This window comes from Mandrillus leucophaeus, unplaced genomic scaffold (genome assembly GCF_000951045.1).
Source record: "Mandrillus leucophaeus isolate KB7577 unplaced genomic scaffold, Mleu.le_1.0 Scaffold64, whole genome shotgun sequence".
Classification (NCBI taxonomy): Eukaryota; Metazoa; Chordata; class Mammalia; order Primates; family Cercopithecidae; genus Mandrillus; species Mandrillus leucophaeus.
The window spans coordinates 4,324,147-4,349,207 of NW_012106919.1; the positions used below are offsets into that span (position 1 = coordinate 4,324,147).

A 25,061-nucleotide genomic window follows, 5' to 3' on the forward strand; every position below is an offset into this window, starting at 1 on the left:
TATGTGCCACATTTTCTTTATCCAGTCTATCATTGATGGGCATTTGGGTTGGTTCCAAGTCTTTGCTATTGTGAATAGTGCTGCAATAAACATATGTGTGTGTGTGTCTTTATAATAGAATGATTTATAATCCTTTGGGTATATACCGAGTAATGGGATTGCTGGGTCAAATGGTATTTCTGGTTCTAGATCCTTGAGGAATCACCACACTGTCTTCCACAATAGTTGAACTAATTTACACTCCCCAACAGTGTAAAAGCATTCCTATTTCTCCACATCCTCTCCAGCATCTGTTGTTTCCTGACTTTTTAATGATTGCCATTCTAACTCGTGTGAGATGGTATCTCCTTGTGGTTTTGATTTGCATTTCTCTAATGATCAGTGATGATGATCTTTTTTTTTCATGTTTGTTGGCTGCTTAAATGTCTTCTTTTGAGAAGTGTCTGTTCATATCCTTTGTCCACTTTTTGATGGGATTGTTTTTTTCTTGTAAATTTGTTTAAGTTCCTGTAGATTCTGGATACTAGCCCTTTGTCAGATGGATAGATTGCAAAATTTTTCTCCCATTCTGTAGGTTGCCTGTTCACTCTGATGATAGTTTCTTTTGCTGTTCAGAAGCTCTTTCATTTAATTAGATCCTATTTGTCTATTTTGGCTTTCGTTGCAATTGTTTTTGGTGTTTTAGTTATGAAGTCTTTGCTCATGCATATATCCTGAATGGTATTGTCTAGGTTTTCTTCTAGGGTTTTTAATGGGTTTAGGTCTTAAGTTTAAGTCTTTAATCCATCTTGAGTTAATTTTTTTATAAGGTGTAAGGAAGGGGCCCAGTTTCAGTTTTCTGCATATGGCTAGCCGGTTTTCCCAACACCATTTATTAAATAGGGAATCCTTTCTCCATTTCTTGTTTTTGTCAGGTTTGTTAAAGATCAGATGGTTGCAGATGTGTGCATTATTTCTGAGGCCTCTGTTCTGTTCCATAGGTCTGTATATCTGTTTTGATACCAGTACCATGCTGTTTTGGTTACTGTAGCCTTGTAGTATAGTTTGGAGTCAGGTAACATGATGCCTCCCGCATTGTTCTTTTTGCTTAGGATTGTCTTGGCTATACAGGCTCTTTTTTGGTTCTATATGAAATTTAAAGTAGTTTTTTCTAATATGGTGAAGAAAGTCAATGGTAGCTTGATATGGGGATAGCATTGAATCTGTAAATTACTTTGGGCAATATGGCCATTTTCATGATATTGATTCTTCCTATTCATGAGCATGGAATGTTTTTCCATTTGTTTGTGTCCTCTCTTATTTCCTTAAGCAGTGGTTTGTAGTTCTCCTTGAAGAGGTCCTTCACATCCTAGTAAGTTGTATCCTAGGTATTTTATTCTCTTTGTAGCAATTATGAATGGGAGTTCACTCATGATTTGGCTCTCTGTTGTCTGTTATTGGTGTATAGGAATGCTTGTGATTTTTGCACATTGATTTTGCATCCTGAGACTTTGCTGAAGTTGCTTATCAGCTTAAGGAGTTTTTGGGCTGAGATGATAGGGGTTTCTAAATATACCATCGTGTCATCTGCAAACAGAGACAATTTGACTTCCTCTCTTCCTATTTGAATGAACTTTATTTGTTTCTCTTGCCTGATTGCCCTGGCCAGAACTTCCCATACTATGTTGAATAGGAGTGGTAAGAGAGGGCATCCTTGTCTTGTGCTGGTTTTCAAAGGGAATGCTTCCAGGTTTGGCCCATTCAGTATGATATTGGCTATGGGTTTGTCATAATCAGCTCTTATTATTTTAAGATATGTTCCATCACTACCTAGTTTATTGAGTGTTTTTAGCATGAAGGGGTGTTGAATTTTATCAAAGGCCTTTTCTGCATTTATTGAGATAATCATGTGGTTTTTACATGGTTCTGTTTATGTGATGGATTATATTTATTGATTTGGGTATGTTGAACCAGCCTTACCACCAAGGGATGAAGCCAACTTGATCGTGGTGGATAAGCTTTTTGATGTGCTGCTGGATTCGGTTTGCTAGTATTTTATTGAGGATTATCACATTGATGTTCATCAGGGATATTGGCCTGAAATTTTCTATTTTTGTTGTGTCTCTGCCAGGTTTGGTATCAGGATGATGCTGGCCTCATAAACTGAGTTAGGGAGGAGTCTCTCTTTCTCTGTTTGGAATAATTTCAGAAGGAATGGTACTGGCTCCTCTTTGTACCTCTGGTAGAATTCGGCTGTGAATCCATCTGGTCCTGGGCTTTTTTTGGTTGGTAGGCTATTAATTACTGCCTCAATTTCAGAACTTGTTATTGGTCTATTCAGGGATTTGACTTCTTTCCTGTTTAGTCTTAGGAGGGTGTATGTGTCCAGGAATTTATCCATTTCTTCTAGATTTTCTAGTTTATTTGTGTAGAAGTATTTATAGTATTCTCTGATGGTAGTTTGTATTTCTGTGGGATCAGTGGTGATATCCCCTTTATTATTTTTTATTGTGTCTATTTGATTCTTCTCTCTTTTCTTTTTTATTAGTCTGGCTAGCAGTCTATTTTGTTAATCTTTTCAAAATGCCAGGTCCTGCATTCATTGATTTTTTTGAAGGGTTTTTCGTGTCTTGGTGTCCTTCAGTTCTGCTCTGATCTTAGTTATTTCTTGTCTTCTGCCAGCTTTTGAATTTGTTTGCTTTTGCTTCTCTAGTTCTTTTAATTGTGATGTTAGGGTGTTGATTTTAGATGTTTCCCACTTTCTGATGTGGGCATTTAGTGCTATAAATTTCCCTATAAACACTGCTTTAGCTGTGTCCCAGAGCTTCTGGTACATTGCGTCTTTGTTCTCATTGGTTTTAAAGAACTTATTTATTTCTGCCTTAATTTTGTTACTTACCCAGTAGTCATTCAGGAGCAGGTCGTTTAGTTTTCACGTACTTGTGTGTTTTTGAGTGAGATCCTTTTTTTTTTTTTTTAAGATGGAGTCTCAGTCTGCTACCGAGGCTGGAGTGCAGTGGTGCCATCTTGACTCACTGCAACCTGTGCCTCCCAGATTCGAGTGATTCTCCTGTGTCAGCCTCCCAAGTAGCTGGGACTACAGGCATGTGCCAGCATGCCTGGCTAATTTTTGTACTTTTTGTAGAGACGGGTTTTTACCATGTTGGCCAGGTTGGTGTTGAACTTCTGACCTCAGGTGATTGGCCTTCCTCGGCCTCCCAGAGTGCTGGGATTACAGGCGTGAGCCACTGTGCTCAGCCTTGAGTGAGTTTCTTAATCCTGAGTTCTAATTTCATTGCAGTGTGGTCTGAGAGACTGTTTATAATGATTTCTGTTCTTTTGCATTTGCTGAGGAGTGTTTTACTTCCAATTATGTGGTCAGTTTTAGAATAAGTGCTATGTGGTGCTGAGAAGAATGTATATTCTGTTGCTTTGGGGTGGAGAGTTCTGTACATGTCTATTAGATCCGTTTGGTCCAGAGCTGAGTTCAAGTCATGAATATCCTTGTTAATTTTCTGTCTCATTGATCTGTCTAATATTAACAGTGAAGTTTTAAAGTCTCCCACTATTATTGTGTGGGAGTCTAAGTCTCTTTGTAGGTCTCTTAAAACTTGCTTTATGAATCTGGGTGCTCTTGTATTGGGTGCATATATTTAGGATACTTAGCTCTTCTTGTTGCATTGATCCCTTTACCATTATGTAATGCCCTTCTTGTCTTTTTTGATCTTTGTTGGTTTAAAGTCTGTTTTATCAGAGACTAGGATTGCAACCTCTGCTTTTTTGTTTGTTTGTTTACTTTCCATTTGCTTGGTAAATATTCCTCCATCCCTTTATTTTGAGCCTATGTGTGTCTTTGCACATGAGATGGGTCTCCTGAATACAGCACACTGATCGGTCTTGACTCTTTGTCCAATGTGCCAGTCTGTGTCCTTTAATTGGGACATTTAGCTCATTTACATTTAAGGTTAATATTGTTATGTGTGAATTTGATCCTGTCATTATGATGCTAACTGGTTATTTTACCCTTTAGTTGATGCAGTTTCTTCATAGTGTTGATGGTCTTTACATTTTAGTATGTTTTTGCAGTGGCTGGTACCGGTTTTTCCTTTCCATAATTAGTGCTTCCTTCAGAAGCTCTTGTAAGGCAGGCCTGGTGGTGACAACATCCCTCATCATTGCTTGTCTGTAAAGGATTTTATTTATCCTTCACTTATAAAGGTTAGTTTAGCTGGATATGAAATTCTGGGTTGAAGATTCTTTTCTTTAAGCATGTTGAATACTGGCCCCCCACTCTCTTCTGGCTTGTAGGGTTTCTGCAGAGAGATCCACTGTTAATGTGATGGGCTTCCCTTTGTGGGTAACCTGACCTTTTTCTCTGGCTGCCCTTAAGATTTTTTTCCTTCATTTCTACCTTGGTGAATCTGACAATTATATGTCTTGGGGTTGTTCTTCTCAAGGAGTATCTTTGTGGTGTTCTCTGTATTTCCTGAATATGAATGTTGGCCTGTCTTGCTAGATTGGGGAATTTCTCCTGGATAATATCTTGAAGTATGTTTTCCAACTTGGTTCTGTTCTCCCTGTCACTTTCAGGTACACCAAACAAATGTCGGTTTGGTCTTTTCACATAGTCCCATATTTCTTGGAGTCTTTGTTTGTTCCTTTTCATTCCTTTTCTCTAATCTTGTCTTCACACTTTATTTCATTAAGTTGATCTTCAGTCTCTGATATCCTTTCTTCCTCTTGATTGATTTGGCTATTGATGCTTGTGTGTGTTTCATGAAGTTCTCATGCTGTGTTTTTCAGCTCTATCAGGTCATTTATGTTCTCTAAACTGGTTATTCTATTTACCAGTTCCTGTAACCTTTTATCAAGGTTCTTAGCTCCTTTGCATTGGGTTAGAACATGCTTTTTTAGCTTGGAGGAGTTTGTTATTACCCACCATCTGAAGCCTACTCTGTCAATTCATCAAACTCATTCTCCATCCAGTTTTGTTTCCTTGCTGGTGAGGAGTTGTGATCATTTGGAGGAGAAGAAGCATTCTGGTTTTTTGAATTTTCAGCCTTTTTGCTCTGGTTTTTGCTCATCTTCATGAATTTATCTATTTTTGGTCTTTGATGTTGGAGACCTTCAGTTGGGGTTTTTGCATGGGCATCCTTTTGGTTGATGTTGATGCTATTGCTTTCTGTTTGTTAGTTTTACTTCTAATAGTCAGGTACCTCTTCTGTAGGTCTGCTGGAGTTTGCCGGGGGTGTACTCCAGACCCTGTTTACTTGGGTATCACCAGCGGAGGCTGCAGAACAGCAAATATTGCTGCCTGCTCCATCCTCTGGAAGCTTCATCCCAGAGGGGCACCTGCCAGATACCAGCTGGAGTTTTCCCATATGAGGTTTCTGTCAGTCCCTGGGAAGTGTCTCCCAGACAGGAGGCACAGGGTTCAGGGACCCACTTGAGGAGGCATTCTGTCCCTTAGCAGAGCTGAGCACTGTGCTGGGAGATCCTCTGCTCTCTTCAGAGCTGTCAGGCAGGAACATTTAAGTCTGCCGAAGCTGCACCCACAGGTGCTCCTTCCCCCAGGTGCTTTGTTCCAGGGAGCTGGGAGTTTTATCTATAAGCCCTTGACTGGGGCTGCTGCCTTTCTTTCAGAGATGCCTCGCCCAGAGAGGAGGAATCTAGAGAGGTGGTCTGGCTGTAGCAGCTTTGCCATGCTGCAGTGGGCTCTGCTGAGTTTGAACTTCCCAGTGGCTTTGTTTACACTGTGTGGGGAAAACCACCTGCTGAAGCCTCAGTAATGATGGACTCCCCTCCCCCACACCCAACAAGCTCAAGCATCCCAGGTTGACTTCAGACTGCTGTTTTGGCAGCGAGCATTTCAAGCCAGTGAATTTTAGCTTGTTGGGCTCCATGGGGGTGGGATCCACTGAGAAAGACTACTCGGCTCCCTGGCTTCAGCCCCTTTTCCAGGGGAGTGAACGGTTCTGTCTCATTGGAGTTTCAGGCGCAACTGGGGTACAAAAAAAAAAAAAAAAAACTCCTTCAGCTAGCTAGGTGTCCTCCCAAACAACCACCCAGTTTTGTGCTTGAAACCCAGGGCCCTGGTTGTGTAGGAACCCAACAGAATCTCCTGGTCTGCAGGTTGCAGAAACCATAAGAAAAGTGTAGTATCTGGGCTGCATAGCACCATCCGTCATGGTACAGTCCCTCACAGCTTCCCTTGGCTAGGAGAGCAAGTTCCCTGGTCCCTTGTGCTTCCTGGGTGAGGCAACACCCCACCCTGCTTCTGCTCACCCTCTGTAGGCTGCACCCACTGTCTAAGCAGTCCCAGTGAGATGAACTGGGTATCTCAGTTAGAAATGCAGAAATCACCCACCTTCTGCATTGGTCTCACTGGCAGCTGCAGACCAGAGTTGTTCTATTTGGTCATCTTGCCAGCCCCCTGCCCCCATTTTTTCTTTCTCTTTATTGGATTGGATTAATTTGAAAGCCTTGTCTTTGAGCTCTAAAGTTCTTTCCTTTACTTGTTCAGTTCTATTGTTGAAACTTTCCAGTGTATTTTGCATTTCTGTGTGTCTTTCATTTCCAGAAGCTATGATTTTTTTTTTATGATATCTATTTCTTTGGAGATTTTTTTTTTTCACTCCTATCCTATATGATTTTTTTAAGTTTCTTTAAGTTTGTTTTCACCTTTTCTGGTGCCTCCTTGAGTAGCTTATCGATCTTCTGAATTCTTTTTCTGGCAATTCAGAGATTTCTTCTTGGTTTTGATCCATTGCTGGTGAGCTAGTGTGATCTTTTAGTGGTGTTATAGAACCTTGTTTTGGCATATTACCAGAATTGTTGTTCTTTTTTTTTTTTCTGGTTTGGATGGACTATGTCAGAGGAAAGATCTGGGACTCAAGGGCTGCTGTTCAGATTCTTTTGTTCCATGGGATGATCCCTTGATGTAGTGCTCTCCCCCTTCCCCTAGGGATGGGGCTTCCTGAGAGCATGACCACAGTGATTGTTATTGCTCTTCTGGGTCTAGCTACCCAGCAGAGCTATCAGGCTCCAGGCTGGTAGTGGGGAGTGTCTGCAAAGAGTACTCTGATGTGATTCATCTTCAGGTCTCTCAGCTGTGGCTACCGGCACCTTCTCTGGTGGAGGTAGCAGGGCAGTGAAGTAGACTCTGTGAGAGTCCCTGCTTGTAGTTTTGTTTAGTGTGCTGGTTTTCTCAAATGCTGGTTATGCTGGCAGTGAAGTTGTGACGTGAACAGATTCAGGACCTCTGGTTGGCCAGGGTGTTACAGGTGGTGGAATTAGCTGTTGTTTTCCCCTTCCTCGGAGTAGGGTTGATCTGTTAAGAGTTGCTGTAATGCTTTGAGTTGGTTGGCCTCCAGCCACGTGGTGTTGCCTTCAAGAGAGCATCATCTATGGTAGTGTGAAGGGATACAAGCTTGGCCTAAGATCACCTGGATAAGTATTCAGGTTTCTCAGGTAATGGGCAGAGCCGTAGAGCTCCCATGAGTTTATTTCTTTTGTCTTCAGTTACTAGGTCAGGTAGAGAAAGACCATCAGGTGAGGACAGGGTTAGGCGTTTCTGAGCTCAGACTTTACTTGGGCGGGGCTTGCTGCCACCATTGTGAGGGGTAGGGTAGTGGTTCTCAGGCCAATGGAGTTAAGTTCCAAGGGGGATTATGGCTGTCTCTGATGCTTTGTACAGGTCGCCAGGGAAGTAGGGGGAAAGCTGGTATTGACAGGCCTCACCCAGCTCCCACACAGCCAGCAAGGCCAGTTTCACTCCCTCTGTACTCCCACAACAGCCAACAGAGCCAAATTTATATCCAGACCTCCAGTGTGTAGGGCTGAGATCTTGCTTTAGCAGCTTTCAGTACTTCCCCGTTCAGTATGATACTAGCTGTGAGTTTGTCATATATGGCTTTTATTATGTTGAGATACATTCCTTCTATACCCAGTTTTTTTTGAGGGTTTTTAATCATGAAGGGATGTTAAATTTTATCAAAAGCTTTTTCAGCATCCATTGAAATGATCATATGGTTTGATATGATATATCACACTGATTTGTGTATGTCAAATCATTCTTGCATCCATGGGATAAATCACACAGCCATGATGGTGATCTTTTAATGTGTTGTTGAATTTGGTTTGCCCATATTTTTTTGAGGATTTTTGCATCAATGCTCATCAGGGTTATGGGCCTTTAGTTTTCTTTTTTTAATGTGTCTTTGTGTCTGGTTTTGGTTTAAGGGTACTACTGGCCTCATAGAATGAGTTTGGAAGTATTCCCCTCTCCTCTGTTTTTCAGAATACTTTGAGCAGGGGTGGTATTAATTCTTCTTTAAATGTTAGGTAAAACTTTGCAGTAAAGTCATTGGGTCTTAGGTTTTTCTTTGTTGGGAGACTTTTTATTATAGCTTCGGTCTTGCTAGTTGTTATTGATTTCTTCAAGTTTTGGATTTCTTCATGGTTCAATTTTTGTAGATTGTATGTGTCTAGGAATTTATTTATTTTTAGGTTTTAAAAATATTGGCATATATTTACCTCATAGTAACCACTAGCGATCCTTTGAATTTCTGTGGTATTGATTGTAATGTCTCCTTTTCCAACTCTCATTTTATTTATTTGAGGCTTCTCTCTTTTTTTTTTAGTTTGTCTGGCTAACGGTTTGTCCTTCTGTATATCTTTTCAAAAAAATAAACTTTTTGTTTCATTGATCTTTTGTATCATTTTCTTCAATTTCATTTATTTCTGCTCTGATCTTTATTGTTTCTTTTCTCCTACTAACTTTGGGTTTGGTTTGCTCATACTTCTCTAGTTCTTTAAGATGTGTAATTAGGTTATTTGAAGTTTTTCTTCTTTTTTGATGTAGATGTTTATAGCTGTATATATCCCTCTTAGTACTGCCTTTGCTGTATCCCATAGATTTTGTTGTGTTTTATTCCAATTATTTGTTTCAATAAATTTTTTGATTGCCATTTTAATCTCCTCATTGACCCACTGGTCATTCTGGAGCATATTGTTTAAATTCCATGTGATTTTATAGTTTCCCAAATTCCCTTCGTTATTGATTTCTGGTTTATTTTGTTGTTGTCAGAGAAGATACTTGATGTGATTTCCATTTTTGAATGTTTAAAACTTGTTTTGCAGCTAGCATATGGTCTGTCCTTAAGATTGATTCATGTGCTTAGGAGAAGAATGTTTATTTTGCAACTGTTGGATGAAATATTTATAAATATCTATTAGATCCTTTTGGTCTATAGTGCAGATTAAGTCCAGTGTTTTGTAGTTTTCTTGTTATGTGTTTTCCTCAGGCTTCAGATCTTTTTACCAGCTCAGTGTAGAGCCCTGGGGCCTGTGTGTCTGTCTGATAGGATAAGCTGTGGTTATTTATTTTGGCCATTTTACCAGTCTTTTCAAGCTCTGTTACGTCACTTGCACAGCTTTGTGAGTGCAAAGATATAAATATCATGATTCGGGATATTCCACTTACAGGGTGATGAGAGGAGCCCAGAGAAAAAGATAAAATTTACCTGGTGCTCTTAGTGAGTCTCTTTTTGTGCTTTGTATTCTTATAGGGGAATCTTCTGTTCAAGAAGTTTTATCTTTTGACTTTATTTCTAGTATGTTCTGTTTATTGGCAAGGATAACTAATTCTTTATGGTTATGGTTGTGCCTCCTTTCTCCAATCGAGAGAGACCAAAATATAAACTTAAGTGGTTTTTCCGACTGATCACTCATTATGCATTTTCTAGGCATCTTTTTCCTGGATTGCCTATTTATGTCCTCAAATCTCTTCTTACAAAATTCAGGTATATTAGTGACCTTTACTTTCATTATTATATATTTTCATTTTCTTTCACCAATACTCTACAAGTAGTAATAGGGTGAGGAGCCACAGTGAGTGGGGTCAAATGAGCACAATTGTATATTGTGGCTCTTACTAAGCCTCACTAGTATTAGAGATTATAGCATGAGATTGTATGATTTTGTTGTTGAATGTATTTTTGCCAGTTTTTAACTACTTTTGTTTCTTTTCCTCTCTTCCTCTCTTGCTTTTTTTTTTTGTTGTTGTTGTTAGTTTAGGAGAAGGAAGATTTTGTAATCTGACTTTACCGTCTTTACCAAGAAGTTTGATTTATTGCATTTCAATTATATATACTTTAAATTTCTTATATAATTTTTCTGTTTGATCAATCATGAGCTAAAAGGAGTTACGGGTTCTATTACTACTATCTTTCTCTTCCTTTTGAATTCTCTACTAATTTTGCCTTGCATATTTTGATGAATACTATTTGTTGTACAAAAGTTTATACTAATTCATTTTTTTTTGGAAATAGTATACTTTATTTTTGTCTTTTTGCCCCCAAATCAGCTTTATCTGGTGTTCATATTGTGACCCTCACTTTCTTATTGTATTTGTCTCCTGTGTTTTTGTCTATTTTTTATTAACCTTGATTGAATCTGTAACCCGAGAGTCTTTTTTTGACTAATAGGTTAGTTTTCCTGATTGTATTTGTTGATGTGATATGTATCAGTTTTGAATTATTCTTATGTTTCTGTAATAAACTCTATTTGGTCATCATGTATTTTTAAAATATGATGTTAGATTATGCTGGCCAATATTTTATTTAGCATTTTTATGTTGATATGCGTAAGTTGAATGGTTTGTACTTTAACTTCATTATTGTGATAAAAAACATATAACATTAAGTGCACCATCTTAACACTTTTTAAATGTACCATTCAGCAGTGTTAAGTATATTCACCTTGTTGTGCAACAGATCTCTGGTAGTTTTCCATCTTGTAAAACTAAAAGTTTATACCCATTCAACACGAGTTCCCTTTTCCTCTTCCTCCTAGTCCTTGGCATTTGTACATTCTGTTTCTGATTTTGAATACTTTATATGAGTGGAATCATATGGTATTTGTGTTTACGTGACTGGCTTATTTCACTTAGCATAATGTCTTCAAGGTTTATCTATGTTGTAGTATGTAACAGGATGCCCTTTTTAAAGACTGCATAATATTCTATTATATGTATATACCATAGTTTCCTTATTATTTTTCTCTTGATGGACATTTGGGTTACTTCTACCTCTTGCTATTGTGAATAATCCTGTAATGAAAGCGAGTGTGCAACTATCTCTTTAAGATCTTGCTATGAATTCTTTGGGATATATTTCCAGAAGTGGGGTTCTTGGATCATACGGCAACTGTATCATTAATTTTTTGAGAACCTCTATATTGGCCATAGTGACTGTACCATTTGACATTCCCACACAACAGTGCATAAGGATTCTAATTTCTTCACATCAGCATTTGTTATGTCCTGTTCATTTGATAGTGGCCATCCTAATGTGTGTAGGCAATATCTCATGGGGCTATGATTTGCATTTCTTGTATGACTAGCAATGGTGACTATTTTTAATATGCCTGTTGGACATTGTATATCTTCTTTGGTGGTTTAATTATTCAAGTCTTTTGCCCATTTTTGAATTGGGTTAATAATAATTTTAATCCAATTTTTTGTTGTTGAGTTGTAGGAGTTGTTTATAGATTCTGGATATTAACTCTTCATTGATTATATATTTTAATAATGTTCTTATCATCTTATTTTTCATTACATAGTAGTACTTATTTTCTTCCTTATTCTCTAAAGTGTGTGTGTGTGTGTGTGAGTGTGTCTTACGTTGGTTGATTTGGAAGGTGTATGTAGCCTTTTAAATTAGTTTATTGATTACCTTTATATTTTAAAATGATGTATCTAATACTGTCTCCTGTTTCATATTCCTCTGCATATACAATTTTAGTATTTATTATTCTACATTGTCAAGATTGATAAAAATGTATATTCTGTTATTTAACTATGATTCCTATATCTCTTTAACTTGAGCTTTATATTTACATAAATTCAGCTCATCTTTTATATGCAATTTTTTTCCAAGTTGTCAGTTAATATGACAATCCCCACTTTACCTATAAGCCCATTGGTATAGGAAACTGTTACTAGATGACCGTCTTAACTTCTAATTAAAATAGATTGGCTTTTGGGGATTATGATAAATCATTTTTCCTGTATCTTTCATTAATTTAATGGGGCTTTAATCTCTGCCTAGCCATGTGAAATTTGTTTACTATCTTGATATGGAGAGAGAGATTCAAAGTGTTCTAGTTGGTCCTTTCAACCTTAAAATCTCTTACTCTGTGGTCAGAACAAACATGGGGATTATTCCTTTTATTGAGTTTATTCAAACTATATACTTAGAGTCTAAAAAAATGAGCACAAGATAGGTTTATGGTTCCATGGGCTCACCATGAGGTAGACTCTGATAAAATTCTAATTATTGCTTGACACTGATATGCTTGCACTCTGATTAGTGAAAAAATAGTGGCATTATAGATTCCCAAGAATTAAGTTAGTTGATATGCAATTACCCATGTCTTAATATTTTAATCCTTAGTGCATAATATAGTAGGAAGGATGTAGTATGTATTTGTTATATTATTTCAGAACTTTTCCACTAGAGTACCAGGCTTCCTTTTTATTCAAATGGCTATAGGCTGATAAATTTATTTAGATCCAAAATTTGTTCACAAGGCTGTCATTATCTACTCTGGTTGCTCAAGTCAACCCTGTGTTTGCCAGGCCATATTACTGGCATATTTTACTTATTCAGATTAAATAGGAACCTTAAAGGTATGGCCATCTCTTTGGTCTAAGGGAACTGATCATTATTTAGCTACCACTAAAGATGCACATTCTTGTATGAACTGTTTCACACCTTGGAAACATATATTTTATTAGAACAGACTTTACCAAGATCTCCAGACCAGGAAAAGTCAGAATTGCAGAGACAGTGCAGTTGTGGGCAATGATTTCTCTCTCTGTCCTCTAGAAGCCAAGATACATATTCTGAGAGTCATTACGATATTGCTGGTTTAGGAAATGTACTTTGTCTTAAAAGACAGCATGCCAGCCCCTTAGAGTATACATTCCAATTGTCACTATAACTGAAGATCAACCATTGGTAGATGATAGGATACATAATAAGGACAGTAGTAAATACTATTACATCAGTTTGCAGCCAGCTTCTTTCATAGTGAAGTGAGTTCTGTGGTTAGGAGCAATGCTGCGGGAGAGATAACATGGTGTATGCAAGGTATTCAGTGAGGATACATACTGGCATAGACATCATGGGCAAGTTTTACTGCCTAAAGTTCTGCACACTTGTAGATTTTTACTTTCTAAGACATCTAGTGCTCCCTGGAGTTGTAAAAATTTTGTTCTTCAGATGGTTGTCGTATTACAGGCACCCTACATATTCATTTATGTAGGCCAGGCTTTTCTTTTATCTTACTGAGTAAATTCTATCTAGTGATATTAGCATATCACTCTTTCCAATCTGACCACAGCTCTCCTTTCCGTTTTTATCTTGACTATACACATACCCTATTCTTCAGCAAAAGTTACGTATTATTTCCTAAGTATTGTGCTCTTTTCTGTATTTATTCTTGTGATGAGTTTTGCTTCTTAGTTTTTCCTTTTACCCCTCGTCTCTACTTATCCCCTGTTGAAAACTTGTTCATTATTGAAAGTCTAACTGAACTGCACCTTTTCTCAACATGCATGGAAAAATCTAATTCTGCCTGTAAAGGCTCACAATATTTTAGATCTTTTTGCAACTTTTCACAGCTTAGTTACCTGTGCGTATCTCTCATTCTGTAATTTGTTCCATTAACTTTATTTTACAAATAAGAAAGCTGACATTCAGAGTTTTAAGAGACTTATTCAAAAGTCTGCAGATATACACTAGAGACTGATTAGAATAAAGGAAAAGATAATCAAAACCAAATAATACCTCTGTAGAAAGGAACTAACTTTTCTTTTTTTCTTTTTATTACTTTATAAGATTGAGAGGTTAGTCATCTTTCTTTGTTAATACTCATTAAAAAAGATTTTGATAATATTCATTTGTGATCATAGTGATGATTATGTTATTTATACTTGATATTTATTTTTAATAGGAAAAACTCAAAAGAGAGGCAAAAGAAAACACAGCTACTCTTAAAGAAAAAAAAGACAAGGTAAGAGCATATAATTCTCATAGTTTTAAAATATAAATTCATTTTCTAACATCTACTTAGAAATGATTTTTTTGTTTATAAGTGGGAAAATAGCAATAGCATTTTAAATATTTCATACAATTTCATTTCCTAAATTATTTCTTGCTATTTATTAATTCAAAAGCATTTTAGCTAAAAATTTCAAAATTTTTGTCATTTGGAGATTTAGAGGTTTCCTAATGCAGAAACAAAAAAGAAAGAAAAGATTTCAGTTTTTCTCTACAATTCTTATTATAGTTTTAATTTAATTAGGTACTTCTGTGTTTCTTAAAATTTTTTTAATGTTAGAGGCAAAATATTTTCATAAACAATTCTAAAACTTATTTAGATTATGTCTAATTTTGGGTTTTGAGGGGGCATAATAAATGACATCCTGTTTTCCTCACTTACGTTCCGAACCAACTGCGAAAGACAAGGGAGAATAAAAATAATATTTTTATTATTGAAGACTTTATTAAAAAGTATCAATATTTTAAATACTGGAGAATGCAGTTTATATTTGAAGGCAAGAGGATCTCTTAATCTTGAAATCCCAAATTAGAAAAATTTATCTACTGTCACAAGTAGAGCTTAAATAGCATAGGTCTACCCACTTGATCGTCTGGTCTTGTAAAACTTAGGTTATAAAGGAGTAGAGCAGAATTTATGTGTAATTCTTTTAGTTCTCAAGAGGAGGAATAAGGAAGAGATTGAGCTGTATGTGACCAACTTCTCGCTTTCTTTAAATTCACCAATCACATTAAGTAACTTTTTCTCCCCTAAGGAACCAGGAAGAGGTTTGGAATGTTACCCTGGTGGTATTCCCTGCATATGGAAGGAAACATCAGTCATAGAGAAGAAGAATACCCCTCAGCTTCTAACCTATCTGATAATATAGGATTGTTGCAGAATAATTTTGATTTAGCAAATTTTTGGTTAAAATGATTAAGAATTTTCTTTACATATAGTGATATAGTCTTCTAAGTTCCCACAGAGGTTGCTATGATTATAGTTAAACTGGAAGGAAACGACACTCAGAGTAGTTTGAGAATAGTTCCTTACATTTTATTACATTTGGGTTAAAAGAGAATAAAGAAAAGATGTATTGAACCTGTGAGTGAATATTGAGTGCTTTGTATGTTTCCGACACTGTGCTAGACACTTGGAAACATTATATTTGGAGAAATTATAATCATAATAAAACTAGCCAGAATGGTTAGATATAGACTTACGGAAGTATCTAATGAATATAAGCAAATTGGTTAATCTCCAATAGTGTTTTCTAAATTTAGAATGTGTTCATATTATGAAAGTTTGTATCACATTCTTATAGAGATGTTTTGATTCATGTATAATTCTGTATGTTTCCATTATCAAGTAGATGAGTAAATGCCATATATTTTATCTGAGACTCTAGATATATATGTTGGAAAATGAACCATATGTATGTTGCAAAATGAAAAAAATGATAAATGAAGAAATTTAACTAGGCTTTTTTTTTTTTTTTTTTTTTTTTACTATACTTTATTCCAACACTACTGAAACATAAGTCTTGTTAAATTTACCAAACGTTTCTGAGTTTGGACAAGTTACTTAACTTCTTCGTGTTTCAATTTTCTCATCTATAAAGGGATAATAATAATACCTATTTCCTAAAGTTGTTATGAGGATTAAATGAGATGGTGTTTGTAAAACATTTAAAATAGTGCTTGGCACATAGCACATGCCTTATAAATGTTTGTTTGAAAAATACAACAGAGAAAGTTGTGAATTTTCTGTCTACATGCATAACTATAAATGTTATATCCTTCCAAAAAAGAATGTAACTTGTAAGGAAGTACATGTTTCCATCATGTGTTCTGGAAAGGGATAGCTCAGTATTTTCACATGCAGGAGAATTTTCTTTAGGCTACCAGGGAAATGTCAAATTCCAGATATGGCCACAAGGTGGTGCAGTGACCTTAAATTGTCATTCTACTTGTAGGGAGAAACAATTTGTCCATGAAAGCAGTTACATTCTGGAGGTTCCAAAGTTTACCCGGATGAATCCAGACAGCAGCAAAAAAAATTGCTTTCATCAAAATTTTGTCATCAACTATGATGTATAAATATGTAGGGAAAAGGGTACAGAAATGCAACTCTGAAAAAATTCATACTTGCTGGAGAAAGGATTATGAAATGACAGATCACTAGAACTGGGCAGGAAAGATATAAGCCATCTCATTTAGCCCCTTGATTTACAGATGAATAAATTTAAGCTTGGAGATACTTGAAGATTTACTTAAATAATCTGGAAAGATAGGAAAGATCTAGGAGAAAAGACCATGTTATGTACTTGGCTCCTAGTTCAATGATTTTTGTATAGTACATGTAGTTGCCTCTTTATCATATACCCTAATTTAAACGCACTGAAAGTTCAGCCACCATGCTTTCAAATTTTGTCTTTGTAGTCCCTTTGTGTGTATGTGTGCTCTATTGTTTCTTTCATATGAGTAATTGCCACGATTGTATTCGTGGAGATGGTAGCGACCAAAGAAAGTGGTGAAATAGAAAGTGATGAACATGAGTTTCATTTTCATGTAGAATCCCACTAAAGCAACTATTACTAGCTTTTACTAGAAAGCTAGGTCAGGTGCTAAAAGAAGCTGTATACAAAGGTAGCGTGAAAGAGAACTGAGGAAATAGAGTTGAAAAAAGTGTCAAGTATTTAGAGTAAACTTGCAATGTATTTATTTAGAATTGAAGCAAATAGCCATTTTCTCAGTTTTTTCCTTGAAAATTTTTCTCATTCTTTACTTTCATAATTATTCCCCTTGCTTTTGGAGGCAAAGTAGGCTGGTGGATAGGAAAAGACTGATATTTTTATAGGTGAAAAAGAAGTATCAATGTATGAAAGAGAATGAATGAAAATTAGAATAGATTTCCTTTTGATTTTTAGGCTGGCTATTGTAATGAACCATAGATTAGGGCTTTTTGCTACCAGGAGTACAGATTTTTTATTTTTTAAAGAGGATCCTCAACTTTTGGTCAGAGAATTGAGATATCTTATTTGTTTTCATTTTTGAAAATTTAACTTTATTTTAAGTTCGGGGTACATGTACAGATTTATTATATAGGTAAACATCTGTCATGGAGGTTTGTTGTACAGATTATTTTATCACCCAGGTATTAAGACTATACCCGTTAGTTATTTTTCCTGATCCTCTTCCTCCTCCCATCCTGCATGCTCCAATAGGCCCCAGTGTGTGTTGTTGTCTCCCTCTATGTGTCCATGTGTTCTCATGATTTAGCTCCCACTTGTAAATGAGCCCATGTGGTATTTGGCTTTCTGTTCCTTCATTAGTTTGCTGAGAATAACGACCTCCAAGATATCTTATTTGTTTTCATAGATGCTCTGTGAAGACAGGCAGGGGCAGATAACATTTGCATCTTAAATGGGCAAGTGACAAAGAAGATAACTGTAATTTATTCAAACTTATCTAGTCAATGATAAATTTGGGGATAAATTTGCATATTTCGTTGTTAATTCTACTAGTTGCTGCACTTTAATTAAAGAAATAAATAATTAAAATGACATTTAGTGATGGTTTTATTCACTCTTGTTGTTCAATGCAGAAAACACAGACATCTTTATTGGAAACACCTGAAATGTATTGGAAATTTGATTCTAAAGCAGTTCCTTCACAAACTATATCTCGAAATTTCACATCAGTTGATCATGGCAAATCCAAAGATAAAAGAGACTATCTGTGGACATCTGCCAAAAATACTTTGTCTACACCATTACCAAAGGTTTGTGTCTAAACTTTCCAAGTTAGTAGTAATTTTTTTAGTAAATAAAGTTCTGTTATCACCATATACGTGGCGTGACGCACACATATATAACTAGTTTCTTGAAAGTTTCAATTTTTTTGTGGTATCAGCATGAAATGTAAAGACAAGGTCTTGCTCTGTTGACTAGGATGGTCTTGAACTCCTGGACTTAATTGATCCTCCTGTCTTGGTCTTCCAAAGTATTGGGATTATAGATGTGAGTTACTGTGCCTGGCCTTCGATATGAAATTATTTCTTTTTTTTCTATCACTGTCCACAACTTAATGTCATCTTGGGCAGATTTCATAACTTACTAGTTATTTATCAGTGTTTAAGGCCCTGACACGGGAAATCTGATTCTGACTTGACATTTTATAGCATCACTGCAGTTACTAGTTCCCTTTGCTGTTTACCCCACATCATCTTGCATCTGTAGTCCTTAGCAGTCATCTTGGAGCAGATGCCTCTAGCAAAGTGGCCCAATTCTGGATGTCTTCCATACATCCACTTAATCCGTGGGGAATTCATACAACTTTGCCATGCTAAATGGCAGTGCAGATGCTCTACCTTTGATCTCTCTTTTCTCTCTCTTGTTTCCTTTTCCTCTCCTCAGCTAGATACAAAGACAAACAAATTTGCTGCCTAGGTTCGTATCTAACTAGGGAATGAGATGCCAGTCTTTCTTTCTTGGAAGCACTCCTAGTATTCTTTATAAAGATGCTCTTGGAGTTCCTGCCTCACTTGTCTTGGGAGTTGAAAGGAAAAGGATCTCAATTGTCTCCATCCCACTAAGCTTAAATGTCATGCCTTTTCCTTCTCAGTTTCCCAGGTGTGTTTGATGGTGTCTGCAAGTCTCTGAGACTTTTGTTTTTCTTCATTTTTTTTTCTATTCCATATCAGTTGAATTATATTCAGGTTCATGGATTTTTCTTCTGCTTGCTTAAATCTGCTATTAAGCCCTTCAAGTAAATTTTTCATTTCAGCTATTGCATTTTTTAATTCCAGAATTTCTATCTGGTTATTTTTATAATGTGTTTCTCTTTATTGATATTCCATTTAGTGAGATGTTGTTTTCATGCTTTTCTTCATTTCTTTAGACATAATTTTCTTTAACTCTTCAAACATATTTAAAATAGCTGACTTTAAAGCTTTGTCTAGTAAGTCCAATGTCAAGGCTTTCTCAGGGACAGTTTCTATTGTTTGTTCTTTTCCTTTTCTATTTGGGCCATACTTTCTTCTTTCTTTGCATGTCTCATAATTTTTGTTTAAAACTGGACATTTAAAATATAACAACTCTGAAAATCAGATTCTCTCCTATTCCCATTATTTGTTGTTGCTCCTTGTTGTACTTATTGTTTGTTTTGTAACTTTTCTAGACTAATTCTGTAAAGTTTGTATTTTTTGTTGTGAGTGCCACTAAAGGCTCTCATTGATTATCTTAGTTTTTAGCTAATGTTTGGACAGAAATTTCTTTAAATGCCTAGAATCAATAAATTTCCCGATGTTTGTCAAAGGTCTCTATTATATGTGTGTAAGGGCATGCCTTCAACACTCAGCCAGGTAGTTGACAACTCTGCCTTAGCTTTCCATTCCTGCTTGTACAGAATCTCAAGATTAGCCAGTGTTGAAAACTTAGGGCCTTTTCAGGACTTTCTTGAGCCTGTAGATAGCCCTACACATATGCATGGCACTCTATATTTCCAGGAATATGTCAGAGCTTTTCAAAGCCCCCATGGATATTTCATTTCCTAGCTTTTCTTTTAAAGTTTTTGGTTAGTCTTTTGTTTGTCCCAACTATTCATCACTGCTTCATGTTGCTGCAAAGTTAAAACACTTGTTGTTGTTTTTGACAAATTCTGCCCCCTACTTCACACACACACACACACACCAAGGAGAAGGCATTTTTTCACTAGTGAGCGCTCAGGTTGAATGTAATCAGCCATCAGCCTTTAAGTGGGATCTTGCAGAGACCCACCAGACAAATCAAATAATGACAATTCTTTGGGAATAAAGCTTTGAAAGAGCTTCAGTTCTGTTCTGTTCTGTCCGGTGGCTGCCAGGCTGCACCAGGAATGTGGGCTGTTATTCTTTAAGGATAACATAGAGCTAGAACAGGGGATGGGACCGGGGAAGTTAAGACACCACAAAGTTTGGGGTTCCTAAAGAGGTTCAACCATTTTATTTTATTTTTTTTAAAGAATAAGCGCTCTCCAGGTGGCTGCAAGCCTTTGGTTAATTTCCAGAGTTCTGAAAAAAAACTGATTCTGACAAGTTTTTACCAGTATTTTTATGTTTTTTATGGAGGAGTGAATTTTTAGAGCTCATTACTCTGCCGTTTTTGCTGATGTCTCTGACCTTAACTTTTTTTGTTTGTTTGTTTTGTTTTTGTCTTTTTTGTCAGGCTTTTGCTCTGTTGCCTGAGCTGGGCTACAGTGACATGATCATGGCACACTGCTACCTTGAACTACTGGCTCAAGCAATTCTCCTGCTTCAGCCTCCTGAGTAGCTGAGACTATAGAGATGGACCACCATACCTGGCTATGTTTTTTTAATTAAAAAAAATTTTAGAGTTGGGACCTTGCTATGTTGCTCAGATTAGTCTTGAACTGGCCTCAAGCAATCCTCCTGCCTTGATCTTTCAAAGTGTTGGGATTACAGGCATGGGCCACTGTGCTTGGCTTTTGACCTTACTTTTAAAAGATACTTTTACAAATTATAAAAATTAGAATGTGAAACATTGACATGTGAATTACTTTACCAATATAAAAATAAGCAAGCATATTTTCTCACAAAGTAATGAGTTTTGTGGAGTGAGAAAAGCTCACCCAGTTATTTTTTGAGATCATGATTGGAAATATTAAGGCCCCTAAGATTGTTGATTGCTGAATCTGGAGTGTGTCTGTCTCTCTGTTTCACTCTTTCTCTTTCTTATTTTCTTCAGCAAGTTAAAGGAAGGGCAAAGAAAGTCTACCATTGTAAAATTTTTGAAGAAAGACAACTTACAGTATCAAAAACATCTGATTTAATTCTTACTCAAAATTTTTGCCTCATATACTTGCCAATAATAATGGAAGTTTCTGATTGCTAAGGACTCAAATTGCCTTAAAATTATTTGTGAAATCCTTTATTAATAATGCATATTTTAATATGATAATATATTGTTTTTTATTTTTGGATAGGCATATACAGTGAAGACACCAACAAAACCAAAACTACAGCAAAGAGAAAACCTGAATATACCCATTGAAGAAAGTAATAAAAAGAGAAAAATGGCCTTTGAATTTGATATTAATTCAGATAGTTCAGAAACTACTGATCTTTTGGTAAAAATTTTACAACTAATATTTAGTATTTATATTACTTATTTGTATACAATTTTCCTTGATATACATGTATAATATATTTACATAGTACCTACCATTGCAATACTGATATACAGTGGAACTCTCCTAAAATGCAGATCCTTGTGCTTTTGCAGCATTTTAGAGAAATTAGGGTTCAAATAATTTCCCTGTAAATTTCAGAAAACCTGGCACTTTGAAAATACTTGATATAGCACAATGGGCATATGATATGATTAATCATTGTCTTGTTTTCCAGCAGAATGTCATAAAGGAGTTCTTACTATATTTTTAAAAAGAGAGATGGAGTGAATATTTTACTGTAGGCAAATCTGTTATTTAGGCATCCCCTCTATTTTGCATATTATACATGCTCATTTTACATCACTGGTTGATATTTATATCAAGGTATTTGTTGACGACTATAACATTTCCATCACTCTAAAGAAGTTAATGTATTAAGGACAACGTGTTTAAGCAAGCTATTTCCTCTAGCAGTTTGTATCCCTAATTACTCCCATGCACATATACCACTATTTTCTGAAGGCATAATAATGGTTTATTGAGAATAATTAAGCTTAGATTCATTTAATTTTTTTAAAAAAGGTAAACCATACCAGAGTAAATGGAGCAATGCACCAAAAATTCTTAATAACAAAATCCCAGTTAAATTCATTTATTATTCTCATTTATAACTAGAAGATCCTTCAAGCTTTTCTGTTGCTTTGGGACCCTCTATTTTCATTTTTTTCTGGAATAATGAGTAATTGAAGTCTTAAAACCCTAATTATTGAAGTTAACTTACAGAGTCCCTACTTCAGAACCCCTTTGTTTTATAGATAATGATTAACATCTTAACAATTAAAACTGTGAACCAGGTACTATTGTAAATACGTTATACAATGACGATTACTTTAATTATTTCTTGTAACAATTCCAGCCTTTAGAAATACAGTTGGCTTTCTGTATTCACAGGTTCTACATGTGTGTATTCAACCAACTACAGGCCAAAAATATTTGAAAAAAATAAAAAATAATTCAATAGAAAATAATATAAATAAGAAAGGAATACAACATAACTATTTACATAGTGTTTACGTTGTATGGGATATTATAAGTAACCTAGAGATGATTAAAGTATATAGGAGGAAGTACATAGGTTACATGCAAATATTATATCATTTTATATAAACATCCACAGATTTTGGTATGCATGGAGGGATCCTGGATCCAATCCCCCATGGATACTAAAAGATCACAGTATATACTGTTCTTTCCAGTTTACAGATGAGGAAACTGAGTCACGAAAGTATTTTTTTCAAGATCACATAGTAAGATATGGAGCCAAAATTTGAACACAGTCTGGCTTCATAGCCTATGTAAGGCATTGCACATAATAACTGCCAATTCAAACTGTAGTCCAGATATGTAAAAATGTAATGAGAATTAGAAAGAAAATAAGCTTTAGAATTGAATATTCTAGAGTTGTAATCCCTGCTATTATTCTAGCAGTTTGAGTTTAGGCCAATTTCTTAGCTGATCTGAGATTCAGAATGATTCAACATGATTTCATTTCATTTCTAAAAGGAGCATCACAAACTTGCAGCACAATAAACATATTACAGTATTATAGAATTGCACACAATTGTTCAAACTAGTCTAAAAACACATTTCACAATGAGTTTCGTGGTTATAATTATTATATGAACCTATTAGTCATTTTGTAATTTTCTTAGCTCCTGTAGTTAAATTTTGAACATTCAAATTATAAAAATTAAGATTTAAAAATGGGTTGTTGAGCATGACCTCAGGAAGATGGTGGAGTAGGAAGTGCCAGGAATCTATCTCTCTACATAGACAACAAATATACTGGCAGAAACTGAAGTAACTATTTTGTAAATATGCAATGTTATTTGAATGTTTATAGCTTCCAGGGGAAAGGTTAGCTGGTAAATTGCGGTTAATTTACGTTGATTTCATCCTAAAGTATGATAGCAGCTACCAGTCTTTCCAGCCTACAGTCCTATGTCAGGAAACCATGCTCATGTTCCTTGAGTGACTTGCTGGTGCCAGAGGGGGCAATAGGACTTGGCCTTCAAACATCAGAGTTCAGTGTTTCAACCCCTACTGACTGAAGCAACTTCCAGGAATTTACATGAAGCATATCTGTCTGTTTTTTTTTTTCCTTTCTTCTTTTTCCATCTTTACCCTTTGGGGCTTTTTTTTCATTTAGCACAATGTCCTCAAGGTTTATCTATGTTGTAGCATATATCAGAATTTTCTTCCTTTTTGAGGCTGAATAATATTCCATTGTATATATACACCACATTTTGCTTATTTATTCATCCATGGATGGATACTTGGGTTGCTTCTATGTTTTAACTATTGTGAATAATGCTGCTATGAACATAGTTGTACAATTATCTCTTTAAGACTCTGCTTTCAATTCTATTGAGTATATATCCAGAAGTGGAATTGCTGGATCATAGATAATATTATAATTTTTTATAGAATTATAAATACTTATTATAAGTGTGAGTTTGAATAAACAGGGTCAGGGAAGGAGGACAAGATAGTATTATCAAGACTCTGAAACTGAAATAGAAATCAGTAGAGAAGTGCTACTCACTACACATGTCTTGTATTTCACATAGCCTTTCAGTAATATAGTTAATAGAATAAAAATCTAGGTCATTTCTTGGCCCATTGATTTATTTTGTTACTGTTTTCTTTGTTTGGTCTTCTTTCTTCTCTCTATAATCTTCTTTCTCTTTCCTCCTCCCTTTGCCCTTCTCCCTTCTTCATCCTTCCTCTTTCCACTCTTTGTTCTCCTCACATGTGATATGTTGACAAAATGTTAATAATATAATATTAATGATGGTAACCCCAACATCATATTTTTAAATTTTTCTTCAAGAGCATGGTTTCAGAAGAAGAGACATTGAAAACACTATATAGGAAAAATAATCCACCAGCTTCTCATCTTTGTGTCAAAACACCAAAAAAGGTAGCTTTTAAATTTTATTCCAGAAAGCAGATTTCAAAAGCTGCACTTAAAAAAATTAAACATGTTATGATTTTTAAATTTTATTTTGTATTCAGGTCCCTTCATCTCTAACAACCCCTGGATCTACAATGAAGTTTGGAGCTTTAAGAAAAATGCGGGAGGACCGTTGGGCTGTAATTGCTAAAATGGATAGGAAAAAAAAACTAAAAGAAGCAGAAAAGTTATTTGTTTAATTTCAGAGAATCAGTGTAGTTAAGGAGCCTAATAACATGAAACTTATAGTTAATGTTTTGTTCTTATTTGCCAGAGCCAAATTTTATCTGGAAGTTGAGACTTTTAAAAAATATTTGCGTGAATGATTTGTGTTTCTTTATATTTTTAGCCTAAATGTTAACTACATATTGTCTGAAAACCTCATTATATTCAGGTAATTAGATGATTATATTTTGTTGTTACTTTTTCTTGTATTCATGAAAACTGTTTTTACTAAGTTTTCAAATTTGTAAAGTTAGCCTTTGAATGCTAGGAATGCATTATTAAGAGTCATTCTTTATTCTTTACTATTAAAATATTTTGGATGCAAATAAGTGCTTCTTATTGATTCTGTTAGGTCGTATAAACAGCTCATCATTGTAATTTAGAGATAATATTATTCATTTTAAAGTCTTGAGAGCATTGTAGTGGAGTTTTGTACTTCTGAGGCAGCTTTGACTTTTTTATTTTATGAAATTGAGAAATGGCTTTTAGTGGCAGGAAAAAGTGGCTATACCAGTATGACTTCCTGAAATATTTCATTTATACAACATTTATTAAGCAAATATTTA

General features: G+C 35.5%; 1 protein-coding gene across 4 annotated transcripts in view; it reads left to right on the plus strand.

Annotated features, from left to right (window-relative positions):
- The window catches only part of SYCP1 (synaptonemal complex protein 1), a 111,437-nt gene extending 86,616 nt beyond the window's left edge, over positions 1 to 24,821 (plus strand). For 3 of the 4 annotated variants that reach the window (XM_012000814.1, XM_012000815.1, XM_012000813.1), the window contains 5 exons: positions 13,999 to 14,058; positions 17,692 to 17,868; positions 21,069 to 21,212; positions 24,148 to 24,237; positions 24,333 to 24,821. In XM_012000814.1, the coding sequence (XP_011856204.1) occupies positions 13,999 to 14,058; positions 17,692 to 17,868; positions 21,069 to 21,212; positions 24,148 to 24,237; positions 24,333 to 24,470 (609 nt within the window). In that variant the 3' untranslated portion in view covers positions 24,471 to 24,821. Of the gene's footprint in view, positions 1 to 13,998; positions 14,059 to 17,691; positions 17,869 to 21,068; positions 21,213 to 22,510; positions 22,610 to 24,147; positions 24,238 to 24,332 lie in introns of all 4 variants that reach the window. The other variant, XR_001008313.1, reaches the window with a different exon arrangement.
- The last annotated feature ends 240 nt before the right edge of the window (positions 24,822 to 25,061 follow it).